The following is a 14,961-nucleotide window of genomic DNA, read 5'->3' as shown; positions in this document are numbered from 1 at the left end:
TTCTGTAAAAAATGACCAGCAGGGTTCAATATTAGGAAAACTATCAATATAATTGGCCATGTTAATAACCAAATTAACAAAAACCATATGATCATCTCAATAGATGCAGAAAAAGCATTTGATAAAATCCAACATCCATTCCTATTAAAAACACTTGAATATAGGAATAAAGGGACTTTTCCTTAAAATAATCAGCAGCATCTATTTAAACCATCAGTAAGCATCATATGTAATGGAGACAAACTAACCATTCCCAATAAGATCTGGGAAACAAGGTTGCCACTATCACCGTTACTATTTAATATTGTATTAGAAACGCTAGCTATAGAATAAACTGAGAAAGAATTAAAGGAATAAGAATAGGCAATGAGGAAGCCAAATTATCACTCTTGCCGATGACATGATGGTATATAGAGAACCCCAGAGATTCTGAAAAAGTTATTAGAAATAATCCACAACTTTAGCAAGTTGTGCTGAGCTAAAATAAACCCACATAAGTCATCAGCTTTCTTATAGATCACTAACAAATCAACAGTCAGAGTTACAAAGAAATTCCATTTAAAGTAACTAACTGATATTAAAATATTTAGGAATCTATCTGCCAAGGAAAATCAGAAACTTTATAGAGCAAAATTACAGACCACTTTTCACACAATTAAGTCTGATCTAACCAATTGAAAAATATTAAATGCTCTTGGATAGGGCGAGCAAATATAATAAAGATGACAATATTACCTAAACTAATCTATTTATTTAGCGCTATACCAATCAGACTCCCAAAAACTATTTTAATGACCTAGAAAAAATAACAACAAGTTCATATGGAAAAACAAAGGTCAAAATTTCAGGAATTAATGAAAAAAAAATCAAATGATGGTGGCTTAGCTGTACCAGATCTAAAATTATATTATAGAGCAGCAGTTACCAAAACTATTTGTATTGGCTAAGGAATAGATTAGTTGATCAGTGGAATAGAGTAGGTTCAAGGGATAAACAGTCAACAAATATAGCAACCTAGTCTGACAAACCAAAGATCCCAGCTTTTGGATAAGAACTTACTGTTTGATAAAATTGCTGGGAAAATTGGAAACTAATATGGCTAGAAACTAGGCATTGATCCATACTTAACGCGACACCAAGATAAGGTCAAAATGGGTTCATGACCTAGGCATAAAGAATGAAATCATTAATAAATTAGAGGAACATAGGATAGTTACATCTCAGACCTGTGGAAGGGAAGGTCTTATGACCAAAGTAGAACTAGAGATCATTACATCACAGAATAGAAAATTTTGATTATACCAAACTGAAAAGTTTTGTACAAACAAAACTAATGAGACAAGATTAGAAGGGAAGCAATAAACTAGGAAAATATTTTTACAGTCAAAGGTTCTGATAAAGGCCTCATTTCCAAAATATATAGAAATTAACTCTAATTTATAAAAATCAAGCCATTCTCCAATTGAAAAATGGTCAAAGGATATGAACAGACAATTCTCAGATGAAGAAATTGAAACTATTTCAGTCATATGAAAAGATGCTCAAGTCATTATTAATCAGAGAAATGCAAATTAAGACAACTCTAAGATACCACTACACACCTGTCAGACTGCTAAGATGACAGGAAAAAATAATGATGATTGTTGGGGGATGTGGAAAACTGGGACATTGATTCATTGTTGGTGGAGTTGTGAACAATCAACCATTTTGGAGAGTAGTTTGGAACTATGCTCAAAAGTTATCAAACTGTGCATACCCTTTGATCCAGCAGTGTTACTACTGGGATTATATCCCAAGAGATTATAAAGAAGGAAAGGGACCTGTATGTGCACGAATGTTTGTGGCAGCCCTTTTGTAGTGGCTAGAAACTGGAAACTGAATGGATGTCCATCAGTTGGAGAATAGCTGAATAAATTGTGGTATATGAAAATTATGGAATATTACTGTTCTGTAAGAAATGACCAACAGGATGATTTCAGAAAGGCCTGGAGGACTTACACGAACTGATGCTGAGTGAAATGAGCAGGACCAGGAGATCATTATATACTTCAACAACAATACTAGATGATGACCAGTTCTGATGGATCAGGCCATCCTAGCAACAAGATCAACCAAATCATTTCTAATGGAGCAGTAATGAACTGAACCAGCTATACTCAGAAAAAGAACTCTGGGAGATGACTAAAACCATTACATTGAATTCCAATCCCTATATTTATGCACACCTGCATTTTTGATTTCCTTCAAAACTAATTGTACAATAATTCAGAGTCTGATTCTTTTTGTACAGCAAAATAATGTTTTGTCATATACTTATTATGTATCTAAATTATATTTTAATATATTTAATCTACTGGTCATCCTGCCATTTAGGGAGGGGGTAGGGTAAGAGGTGAAAATTGAACAAGAGTTTGGTAATTGTTAATGCTGTAAGTTACCATGTATATATCCTGTAAATAAAAGGCTATTAAATAAAAAAAAAAAAAAAAAATGACCAGCAGGATGATTTCAGAAAGGCTTGGAGAGACTTACAGGAACTGATACTGAGGGAAATGAGCAGAACCAGGAGATCATTGTACACAAAAACAAGAAGATTATACAATGATCAATTCTAATGGATGTGGCTCTCTTCAACAATGAGATAATTCAAACCAGTTCCAATTGTTCAGTAAAGAAGAGAATCAGCTACACCCAGAGAGAGAACTATGGGAACTGACTGTGGTTCACAACATAGCATTCTCACTTTTTTTTGTTGTTGTTTGCTTACATTTTATTTTGCTTCTCTTTTTTTTCTTCTGAGGCACGATAATTGTATAAATATGTATACATATATTGGATTTAACATATATTTCTACAATGTTTAAAATATATTGGACTACTTACCATCTAGAGGAGGGCGTGGGAGAAGGGGGAGGAAATTAGAACACAGGATTTTGCAAGGGCTAATGTTGAAGAATTGTCCACGTATATGTTTTGAAAAATAAAAAGCTTTAATTAAAAAAAATAAGTGCAGGGACTATTGACTGAAAAGAAACCCTATAGGAAAATCGAGGTGAGTTTGTACTCAAATGTTGCTCTTTGTGCATCTCCCTTGGATTGCAAATTTAAAAAAAAAAAATCTGTTGACTAGTTGATTGTTAATGAGTTTTTCTTTCAGATGTCACTACAATCCACAGAATCTAAATAGCATGTTGCCTGGCAAATAGTGGACCTTTAATATGTGCTTGCTTGCTGATTGATAGATACTGGGATCTCTGAGGCATTTTTCACCCCCCATGTCTCCCACCGCTGAGCACCGCAATCCTGCCCAGAGTCGGGGCTGAAAATTGGGCCATTGTTTGTCCATTGGCATTTTTGTTGTTGTAACTCCCAGGAGAAGCTACAACAAATTCCAACGACTACCTTGAGGTTGTTTCATTTGACGATGATTCTGTAAACGAAATGTTAAACAAGCCAACAAAGGATCTAAAGAAGTTCCTAGGTATGGATTTCTTCCCCTTCCCCCACTGCCTCCCCTGGCATTTTCCCATACATGGGAGGAACCCGAGAAACCAGAAAGTGCCATGTTCTTTCCTGGGTTCCCTCCCCTTCCTTCCCGTGTTCTAGTGAGTAATGTGACTTGGGTGGCTTATTGAAAACAGTGAAAGAAGACCGAGAAGGGATGTGTCCAAGGTTCTGAGTCGTACAAATGCAGGAAGAGCTTTCCTGACTCCCAATTCCCCATCAATCACTCCTGAGTTGGACCCTGGGCCTTTTGCTTATTATTATTAGTCATTGAAATTTCATCTGCAGCTCCCTTCCAAAGCAAAGAAAGCCTTTTGAAATATCTTGAGCTTTTCTTCTCAAAGGGCTTTATCCCTTTACAATGCATGCTGGTCTTCGAGTAGCTCTTGTCTGACCTGTTCGAGGCTCTGGGGATGTTTGTTTAGTATCTTCTGTCATCGGACCCTGGGAGGTGGGAGGAGACGAGGACACTTCCTCCTCCTGGAGGGATTCTCATACAGGAGACACTTGGTCACCCCTCTGTCTCCTCTCCAGATTCCTAACCTTACAAAGGGAACCCTTTGATCTCAGTGACTACCACCGGGAGGAATGGGAAATGAGACCCTCCCTCTTTCTAGATCTCACTATGGCGCTGACCCTTCGCTCTCTAAGGCTCCTGCTCCCCAAATAACAGGTTAGGAGTAAACCAAGCCCACATTAGCTCCCATTTCTGATGAACTTTATGATTTATAGCCTCCATGTGAGGCAGGCAGGGCAAAGATGTATTATCTGGAAATTTGTTAGGAGGAAATGGTGGGAAAGGGGGCATTCTGGGCAGGAGATACAGCCTGTGCAAAGTCCAAGAATGTACAGGGAGTAACAAATAGAAAGGGAGCTAATTTGCTGAACATCTCAAGGATAGTGAATAAACAGAGCTAGGACTGAAGTCCAAGCTTCCTAACTCCTAGACCAAGTCCTGGTCATTCCCACCCTCACTTACCTCCCCAAGGTTCCTGTTATATAGAGAGAGGGGCTTCTAGTTCCAGTGATCTTGTGATGGAGAGAGCCATCTGCACCCAGAGAGAGGATTGTGGGGACTGAGTGTGAATCACAACATAGCATTTTCACTTTTTTTGTTGTTGTTTGCTTGGATTTTGTTTTCTTTCTCATTTTTTTTCTTTTTGATCTGATTTTTCTTGTGCAGCATGATAATGGTGGAAATATGTATGAAAGAATTGTCCATGTTTAATATATATTGGATTGCTTGCCATCTAGGGGAAAGCGTGAGGGGAAGGAAGGGAGAAAACAAATTTGGAACACAATTAATTTTACACGGGTGAATGTTAAAAACTGTCTATACATGTGTTTTGAAAATAAAAAGCTTTATTAAAAATAGGATACACCCATAAAAAGAAAAGAATACTTCCGTAAACTTTGTGTAACTGTTTATCAATCTTACAAAATCTCAGAGACATTTTAGAGATCACTTAATCCAACCTGTAGAGGAAGAATTGCCTCTAAAACAGCTGACACATCATCATCATCTGTCTGTCAACCACTTAAGACACCTGCATCAACAGGGAGTTCACCACCTCTCTTTGAAACAGTTTGAATACTGAACAAGCTACAAAGATCCACCCTTGTGACTGGAATGTCATTTAGCGAATTGAGGGGCCTGGAGGATGTTAGACATATTTAAGGCAAGCAGGACTGGTGGGAAAATTCTCTGGGGACATGTGGTAGCCAATCAACAAGAGGTTAGCACAAGTAAATGAGGAGGGCTAATGACCCAGACCCATGTGGGCAGAATAGGAACGTTTCAAAAGCAGACCCACCCTCTGCAATTCAGCAATTCTGTCTTCTCCTTAAATTTTATTTTAGTCTCCAAAGTGACAAAGCTATTTCAGGAAACTGAGCTTGGGAGTGGCAATGCCCTGTTAGAAAGTAGGTGGGGTAGGGTGGGACCCAGATACTACCCAAACAGGGATCCCCTCTTGTCTCCTTTCAGATCCATTAGAGAGTGGAATTTCCCCAACAAGGAACCACATGTGCTGAGCTTCTGTGGTCCATCTTAGGTTCCCTTGTCCCCTTTTTTGTCATTTGGGAGTTTGAAACAATCAGTCTTTCCCTTCAGCAAGGTGAAAGGGAAAGAGGGAAGAAATCTTTCTCTTCTTAAGATTATTTAACTTCAAGATAAAAATTTCTAGGGTCAACCTGACCAGTGAAGAAATTGAGTTTAAGAGAATGGGAAAAGACTTGCTCAAAATATGTTAAATCTATAGCAAAAACAGGATTTGAACCCAGGCCCTACAATTCCTAAATGAAGGATTTTTCCCTAATGCTCCCTCCACCAGATGCTACCCTCTTCGCCCAGCCCACAAAGCATCAAGTCGGGGGCCCAGGGCACAGAAGGAGGGCCGGTCCTTGGGGTTGTAAGCCCAGCAGTTCCTCATGATCTCTCTAACCTGTATGGGTAGAAGAGACTGGGTTAGCGCAGACAGACCGCCCCAAGAGGGGGCTCATCCCACACCCCCAGCTCCTCCCCAGTCTTTCTCTCAAGGAGGGGGTCTCACCTCACCAATGAGATAATACCTGAGCTGGTCTTTATGCTTTCTCAGCTCCTCCAGCCCAGGCCTTTGAGAGGGGAGAGGGGGGTATTGGCTTACCTCTCCTGGGCAGCCAGGAGGAGTGGGCAGCCTCTTGCCCTCTGTGAGCAGATCCAGGAGGTGGCACAGGATGGGCATAGAACGGTCACAAGCCATCATTCGGAAAAACTCCTGGGGTGAGGGAAGGAGACATTCAGGGGAGGGACAACCCAGAGATATGGGGGAGGGGGAGAAGGGCAACATCCATCAGGGAGAGGGGGGAAGATCTCACGTGTGGTGAGAACCTATCAATTCACATCTCCCCTCTGAAGAAATATAGGTTGGCACCTTCTCGGCAACAGAAGTCAGAAAAAGCCCAGGCTGGTCTTTCTAGGGAACTTTAAAGCTAGAAATATTCTTTCTATAGGCATAGGATACCTCAATGGAACCTCACCCCCACCCTGGGAGGGAAAAACTTTCCATGTTTTACAAAAGAGGATACCGAGAGGTGCAGATATTTTCTGATTTAAATCCATCCCTCAATCAGCATTTATTAAATACCTAACATTTATTAAGTGCACATTGCTAGAAGGAGAGGGGAGGACAGAAGAGAGGGAAAGCAACAGGAGAGAAGGGGAGGGAATGGAGAGATGAGGAGAGCAGAGAAGGTGGAAGCAGCTTTTCAAGAAATTTGGATGGGAAAGACAAGGAAAAAATAGGACAATAGCTTGGGCTGTTAAATAGGGTTTTAAATATTAAATAAGGTAGGATTGGGTTTAATGAAAGGTTTTCCTTTATTAGATCATAGGAGCCTGGAGAATGTTTGTTGAGGTGGGGTAAACGAATGGATAAATATAGGGACAAAAAGACCGACTGAGTCCACTCCGCTCCCCAAGCCAAAACCAATCCCACCAAACAAGCTTTTAGCTGGAGACATCCTATTGTGGCATGTCCCTGGGCACTGAGGTATGTGACAGTGCACAATCCTCTCCTCGGGCACAGCCCAAGCCACTTTATGATTGTGGGGTAGGGAGCCAGGGTGCAGTGCCCGGGATAGTGCTAAGACTTCTGGGAGGAAATAGGGGACTCCCAAAGGTTTTCCAAGCCAGCTGAGCGGGGCTGGCCAAGAAGGTGGCCTCCCTACCCCTCCCTCACCTTTCACCACTGAGTGACAATCTCTAGAGGGCATCCTCTAACGTCTGGAGTCATTCCCTTCAAGAAGCCTTCTCTGATGCCCTCATCCCTACCCCTCTTTTTTTCAGAGTAATCAGTGATTGTTGCTCGAGTCACATTTCCAATAAGAAATCTGTGAGGGCCAGGACAGGACCTTATTTAGATTTATTTATTTGGATTTAGATTTTCAATTGAAAGTGATCTTGGAGATTCCTATAGTTCAGGGGTATGTTTTTTTAAAAACATTTTGAAAATGTTTCATATATATATATGCATATATGTATGTATGTGTATCCATACTCCTATACACACACAGTTTTTTTCTTTATGAGGGATTTCTTTGGTGTAAGGAACTCCCGAGGAGTTCTACCAAGAGGCCGAGCAGCAACTGTTCTGTGATTGAGAATTAGGGAGTTTCTTGGGCCCTTGCCCAGGGCCCCACAGCTAGTATGTATTAGAGGAGATATCTGAACCTAGGTTTCTGTGTAGTGAGGAGTTGGACTAAATGGCCCCTAAGGTTCTTTCCAGGCCTTGTGATTCTCAAGCACCCCACAGAAGTAAGCAGCATCCAGTATGAATATCTCTTTTACACACAAGGAAACAGAAACAGAGTGACTAGGGCCTCTCTAAGGGAGGGATCCAGAGCCGGGTCATAAGATCATGGGTTTAGTTCTGGAAGGGATGCAGTGAACATTTTATTTCAGCCCTCACTTTATACTTAAGAAAGATGAAGTCCAGGGAGGTGATGGTCTTAAGAAGGCCCCGGATCAAAAAGCATAGAGGGGACCTTCTACTAAGAGAGGCAGAACTCTGTTCTCTCTCCAGCATCTGAACTGAGGAAGTTCAGATTCCTGATTTAAATCCATCCAGGATTTAAAGGAAGACAGACAAGTGGCCAGTCCCAAAGGGCCATAGGGAAAAAACAGAAAGAAATGCAAGGGGGAAGGACTGAGGCAGGGTGGAGGAAGGTCAAGATGGAGGTAGGTAGTCTCATGTCCAGAGAGTCTCTCAGCTTGGCAAGAGATGGGACAGGGAAGGAGGAAAGGTACTCACCTCTGAAGGGCTGTGGATTTTGTCACTATACGTATAAAGCTCATAGAGGACCACACCAAAACTCCACACATCCGACTCCCTGGAGAAAATGTTGTCTGATAAGGACTCTGGGGCATACCTAGTCAGGCAGAAAGAAAAGGAAGAGAGAAGGGGAGAACAGTATTGTAAGAGAGGGAGGGACACTGGGTCTCTCTCTCAGGGTGGACAATTTTATAGTGTTATCCCAGGATAAATTCCCTCTCCTGTTCATTCCAGAACACACTTCTTCTTTCAGCAACTTTGGAACTCTGTGTCCATACAGTGTCCCCTATGACAGATGAGTCAATTTACAAACTCAGACATCACTTATTCTGAGCATAAAAATTGCTAGAGGGGCAGCTGGGTGGTGGATGGAGCACCAGCCCTGAAGTCAGGAGGACTTGAGTTCAAATCTGTCCTCAGACACTTAACACTTCCCAGCTGTGCAACCCTGGTTAAGTCACTTAACCCCAATTGCCTCAGCCAAAAAAAAAAAAAAATTGCTAGATAAGGGTCTTCAAAAGAAGCCGAGAAAAGAGAAAAGGAGGGGATCTGATTGACAATGAAAGGAAAAAAGATGGAAAATGAAGAGAATCAGATGTAGCTCACTCCTATAATAGAGCTGTTCATTTTGTAAGCTTTAAAGCTGTGTGACTTATTATAATCATCTTGCTGCTATGTTATTAATTATATATTATGTAATTATTATAATATATAACTATATATTATATATACATATAATATGTTAATTATAATCTCAACTGGGCCCTTGAAGCTATTCAACAGAACTATCCCACCCTAATCGACTCCCTACAGTCAAATGTTCCCCATCTTTTCCTCTTATTCTTGCCACCACCTCCCACCTCCATAGGTGGTCTAAAATCTGCTTTGAAGACCAGGTCCTAGATTGCAACATTATCAGCCCCTGCCTGTTCTTTATACTTTCTCCACACCCAGCTTCGGAGAGAGCTGGGTTCATGGATTCTTGCCTCTATCCCGTGTCTGCCAAGGGATCCATAACCATATCCTATCAGAAGCCACTTTTACCTACTTCCTCTCACTTTCCAAGATTAGTCCCCTAGGTCAGGTCCTCATCACTATCTCCCTGAACTAATGCTGTCACCTCCTTCCAGAGGTGGATCTCCCTTCCTTCACCTTGAGGCTAGAATCATGTTCCAGATGTCTGAACCTGTGCCTCTTTAGGCCAAAAATCTTCCAAAGCTCCCTGTTGCCTCCAGAGTAAAGATAGAAACCTTCCATTGGGTCCTAGAAGGTCTTCTACAAGCCCCCTCAGGAAGTTTTCCGTGGAGGGCTGAGTTTGGGGTTAGAAGGAGCTGGGGTCAAATCCTGCTCCTTCCACACTGTAACGGATAAACCTGGGCAAATCGCCACCTCTCCAGGCTGGAGTTTTGTCAGCTGTAAAATGAGAAGATCGGGTGACCTCGGAGACACTGTCTGCTGCTAAATCTATAATCCTTTTTCCAGACCTCTCCTATTACTCCATCCCACTCACTTTGTGCTCTAGACAAATTGATTTCTCTGCCTCTGTACTTTTGTCCAGGCTTTCCCTGTTCCCTGAATGCTAACACTTGTAGGTGGCCCAGTAAACAGAAGGCTGGATTGGTAGTCAGGGAGAATTGAGTTGAAATTCAGCCTCAGTCATTTACTGGTTGTATGATCCTAGATAAGCCATTTAACAGCCTTTAAGCTCAGTTTCCCCAACTGTAAAATGGGGCTAATAATAAACCCACCCTTCCAGAAATGTTGTGAGGATCAAATGAAATTATATATATATAAAGCACTTTGCCACTCTATTGGCAAATTATCTATTTTCTAAATTGTCTAAAGTATTATCTGTCTTATCTAAATCTTAGTCACTATTTTTACTATAATTATTGTTCCCCTCAGTGAACTCCATCCTTTAAAGCACAAATCCCACTGCTTCCTCCTGAGAGCCTGCCCAAATAACGGTCCAGGCTCAGAGCCCAGTTATTTCTCTCTGCCCCCCAGTTCACAATTCTCTCTCCATAGCCTAGTTTAGCATCTGGCACTAAGTAAACCTTTACAAATTGCTAGTGAATTAAAAGCTGTGTATTGATGTTGGATTCCCTAGGAGACTGGGAGCTGCATAAGGACAAGGGTCCAGTTCAGAGCTCAGGGCTTTATGACACATAGTAGGAACTTTAGAGATGCTTGTTGTTTTGTGTGATTACTTCTTCCTTCTGGAGAAAGGCCAATGGGATAGAAAGAAAGAGAGGAAGAGAAATGTATGTGTAAAGAGACAGAAATACAGGATGTATGAACACACATACACACACACAGACACCCCTTACTAAAAGCATCTCCCAAGACCACACCAGGCTCAACAGGGATAGAACAGTGGGAAGAATGGACCAGGAACAAGGTCGAACTGGAGACCCCATGTACCTACCAGAAGATGGGGCTCTGGCCAGGCTCTCTGACCACGTAGTATTCTTTGTCCTGGGGAAGAAGTTTGGCTAGACCAAAGTCTCCGATCTTTACGTGGCTCTCACTCTCCACCAAGATATTCCTGTTGGCTAAATCCCTGTGAACATATCGCTGAGATCCCAGGTACTCCATCCCCTAGAAGGAGGACTAAAGGTCAGGAAGGACCCCAGTGCTAATTTGATTACCCCCTGGCCCTAACCCCAAATCTTTAAAGCCAGTCTGTGACCCCTATACAGATCATGATCTCTTTACTCCAAGTAGAATCCTGATCTTTTCCCAAAACCCACCAGCCAAGGCCTGCAAGCATGTTCTGGAGAAGGAACACCATAATCCTGAGTGATTCTTCCCAGTTCTGTCTGCTGACTTGGCATTCAGCACAGCCCAACTGACTCAAGGAAGATGGGAACCATTCTGTCCCCAGAGATCTATCTGGTCCTGTTTCCACAGACCCTCCTCCCAGGCCCTCTGCCCCATGGAACCTTGCAAATCTGGGAAGCATAGAGAAGGAGGAAACAGGGGTCTAGGTGGGCCCGGTGACGCTGCAGGTAATCCCGGAGGCAGCCATTGGGGAGGTATTCCATAACGAGTCGCAGACTCTGTCGGCCTGGGTGGGAACAACAGCTGCTCATCAATCCATCTATCTATCTATCTCTCCTAATTATCCCCACCCCTTATTTTCCTGCTTCCTCCTGCTCCCTTGGGAGAACTCCAACATCAGAGAATATGAGAACCTCAGAATCAGGAGATGGAAAGGATTTTGGAGATCAATAAGTAGCGTAGAGTGGGATGGAAGTGAGAAAGCACAAACCTAGGGTTTGAATCTAAGTGCTAACATTTACTGGCTGTGTGAAGCTCATTACAACCCCTCTCTAAACTCAGCATTTTAAAAATTATTTTTTTTTCAAGTCTATTGGGATTAAGCGACTTGCCCAGAATCACACAATTAGGAAGTATATCATAGGTCACATTTGAACTCAGGTCCTCCTAACTCAAGAGCCAGTACACTATCCACTGGACTACTCAGCTGCCCCTAAACTCAGTATTTTCAGCTATGTGACCGGGAGAGCCCCAATAGCTCCTTCCTTCCCAGAGATGTGAGGAAATAATTTTTGTAGCATTTTAAGTGCCATAGACAAAGTAGCTAGCTATCCTGCACCTCGCTTCAGCAAGGTCTGCTTGAATAGCTGCTACTCTCCTCACTTCTGTTCCTTAGAATCTGAACATCCACCAATGATCCTACCAAGTATCCTTTCCTGATTCCAGATTTCTCTTCCTTTATAAACAATATACTAATTATACTCCAGCTCTGTCATTCAAATTCCTTTAAACTGCCTATCATTCCAAGCTGACAATCCATGTATTTCCCCCTCACGCTACTCTAGCCAAATTGGGCTATTTGCTGTTATCTCTCCAACCTTCCACATCCTACCTCTATTCCTTTGCCTAAGCTGTATCTCCATGCCTGGAATGCTCACCTTCTTCACTTCTGCCTCTTGGCATCCCTCTCTCCCTTCAAGACTCACCCACCATAAGTTAATACTTCCTCCTATCCAGATCCCCCACTTGTTAATGCTTCTTCCCCATAGAAGTTACTTTGCCTTTATTTTTATATAGATTTCCTTATTTGTGTATATTTTGCATCTCTCCCTCCTACCCTACCCCCAGGGGAATATAAGCTTCTTGAGGGCAGGGCTTGTTTCATTATTATCTTTGTAGCTCTAGTGTCTAGCACAGTGCCTTGACACAGAGCAGGGATTTCACAAAGAAAATTTAAATAATAAATAATCTGAATTTAAATAATTTTTATTTTATTATTTATTATTAAATAATTTAAATAAAATTGAAATAATAAAATAATCTGAATAGACCGAGTCATCTGCTCTTCCCTGGGTGAACCTTCTGAGTTATGGGCGGCCAGCTTCTCCCTGAACAGCTGTAGCAATAGGGAGCTCAAGCCCTGACAAGTGTAATATATTGAAAAGAGCCTAGGTTAGGGGCCAGGTGACCTGGGGGAGAAGAGATCCTTTCCCTTCTCTGGATCTCTAGTTCTTTATTTTTAAAATGAAAAGCCAGTCTTCGGCAATGAGAGGATCTAATTCAGTTCCAATTGATCAGTGGTGAACAGAACCAGCTTCACCCAGCAAAAGAACACTGGGAAATGAGTGTGGACTGCTTGCATTTTTGTTTTTCTTCCCAGATTATTTTTACCTTTCTAAATCTGATTTTTCTTGTGCAACAAGATAACTATAAATATGTACACATATATTGTATATAAGATATTTATACATGTTTAACATGTATGAGACTGCCTGCCATCTAGGGGAGGGAGTGGAGGGAAGGAAGGGAAAAGTTGGAACAGAAGTGAGTGCAAGGGTCAATATTGAAAAATTATGCATATGTTCTGTCAATAAAAAGCTATTTAAAAAAATAAGGGAGAAGGGATGAGCAGATGGGGAAGCAAAGGATGAGAGAAGAAGACAAGGAAGGGATCCATGGAGTGGAGGGAGGTTAAGGAATAGCAAGGCAAGTTATGGAGCAGAATTATCTTTTTTGTTTTGTATTCCTTTTCTGTTTTTCTTTTTTTCTTATTCTGTTTTTTTTTTTCAAATAAAATAAAATTTAAAAAATGAATAGCTAGAGATCCCTTCTAACTCCACACCTGTGGATGTGATGCCCTTTTCCTCTCTCAGGCAGGACTCACCTGGACCATAGCATACGCCTCGGTATTTGACTATGAAGTCACTGTGTAAAGCTTTCAGAATCTGCACCTCCCGTTGGAAGTCTCGCAGCTGCTGGGGACCACTATTCTGTAGCTGCTTGACGGCCACTAATGCTCCAGTGTTATCTCCCAGTGGGTCATAGCGGCACAATTCCACACTGCCAAAATTTCCCTAGGGTTCAGATCAACCAACATTTATTAAATACCAACAATGTGTAGATACTGTGTTAGAGAAACAAAGAAAAAACAAAACATTTTCTGTTTTTATAGTTTAGATGTGAAGCAACATGTATATATATTAATTTGCTAAAAGGAAAATGAAAGAAAAAAAAAAAGGACTTTATTGCCAATGTGTTAAATACTGAGGATGCAAACAAAAAGAAAACAATCCCTGATCTCCAGAGGCTTAGAATCTAACTAAGGATTCATAAGATCAAAAGTTCTAGAAGTGGGAGAGGCTTTTGAGATCATTCAAGATCATGGTCCCACCCTATCATTTTTTTTATAGGAAACTGAGGTCAAAGGAGATTGACACACCCAAGATTAGACTTGAACTCAAGTCCTCAAACTACAGAAGTATTTAACCTTTCTACTATACTTTTAGACTGAAGGTTCAGGGCTCAAGATTCTTTATTACTAATTGAAGTTAGTTCAGGAAGATAACCAATAGAGATTTCAGCTACAGGGCACATAAGCAAAATCCAGGAGGCATTAGATATCGTTTGGGTTGGATGACTGCCCAAGAAAGCAGCAGCTGAAGGGATCGGGAAGAGCCTAACCAGGGAGGGAGAGCACAGGCTAAGTCGGACGTCACTAAAAGTAATCCTGGGTTCTTCACCTCCCTTTTTCTTTTCTTTTTGCTGAGGAAATTAGGGTTATGTGACTTGTCCAGGGTCACACAGCCAGGAAGTTAACACTTGAACTCACATTCTCCTGCCAATACCTGAGGGCTGGTGCTCTATCCTCTCTACCACCTAGCTGATCCCTTACCTCCCTTTTTCTATTCCATATGGTCCCTCACCTTGCCCAGCAGGGAGATATATTTAAGGTGTCTCTCCTCAAAGAGGGTGGGGTCCTGACCAGCCATCAGGTGAGTACTGCTCCAGAGTCCATCCCGAGCCGCCACTGCACTGGGTGAGAGATCTGAGAGGAGCTCATAATCTAGCAAAATAATAATAGGATTAACTCATTTATTTAACGTCTAAAGATTTGCAAAACACGATAAAAAATGCTTTTATATCATTTTACTCAGAACCTCAGAGCTGGAAAAAAATCTCAGCATCGCCTATCCCGATCCTAACCTGAAATGGAAATTGTTCCTTCTATGTCAATCCCAAAAGTGATCATTCAATCTCTGGTTGCTGTCCTTTTGCCCATGGGAAACTCACACCTCCTCTGAGTCAGAGTGCATTGTGGTAGAGCTCTGATGGTTAGGAAGTTCTTTCTTAAACTGAGTCCAAT

At 41.6% G+C, this 14,961-nt stretch overlaps 1 protein-coding gene across 2 annotated transcripts in view; it reads right to left on the bottom strand.

Moving 5' to 3' along the window:
- Positions 1–4,857: 4,857 nt before the first annotated feature.
- The window catches only part of JAK3 (Janus kinase 3), a 37,010-nt gene continuing 26,906 nt past the window's right edge, over positions 4,858–14,961 (bottom strand). For both annotated transcript variants that reach the window (XM_023498460.2, XM_003762761.4), the window contains 7 exons: positions 14,522–14,661; positions 13,483–13,672; positions 11,261–11,385; positions 10,744–10,916; positions 8,295–8,412; positions 6,150–6,260; positions 4,858–5,948 (listed from right to left, as the gene is read on the bottom strand). In XM_023498460.2, coding sequence (XP_023354228.1) covers positions 5,841–5,948; positions 6,150–6,260; positions 8,295–8,412; positions 10,744–10,916; positions 11,261–11,385; positions 13,483–13,672; positions 14,522–14,661 — 965 coding nt within the window. In that variant the 3' untranslated portion in view covers positions 4,858–5,840. The remainder of the gene's footprint in view (positions 5,949–6,149; positions 6,261–8,294; positions 8,413–10,743; positions 10,917–11,260; positions 11,386–13,482; positions 13,673–14,521; positions 14,662–14,961) is intronic.

Source organism: Sarcophilus harrisii, chromosome 1 (genome assembly GCF_902635505.1).
Source record: "Sarcophilus harrisii chromosome 1, mSarHar1.11, whole genome shotgun sequence".
Lineage (NCBI taxonomy): Eukaryota > Metazoa > Chordata > Mammalia > Dasyuromorphia > Dasyuridae > Sarcophilus > Sarcophilus harrisii.
Note: the sequence above shows the minus strand (reverse complement) of the source record. Positions and strands in the feature narration are given on the sequence as shown.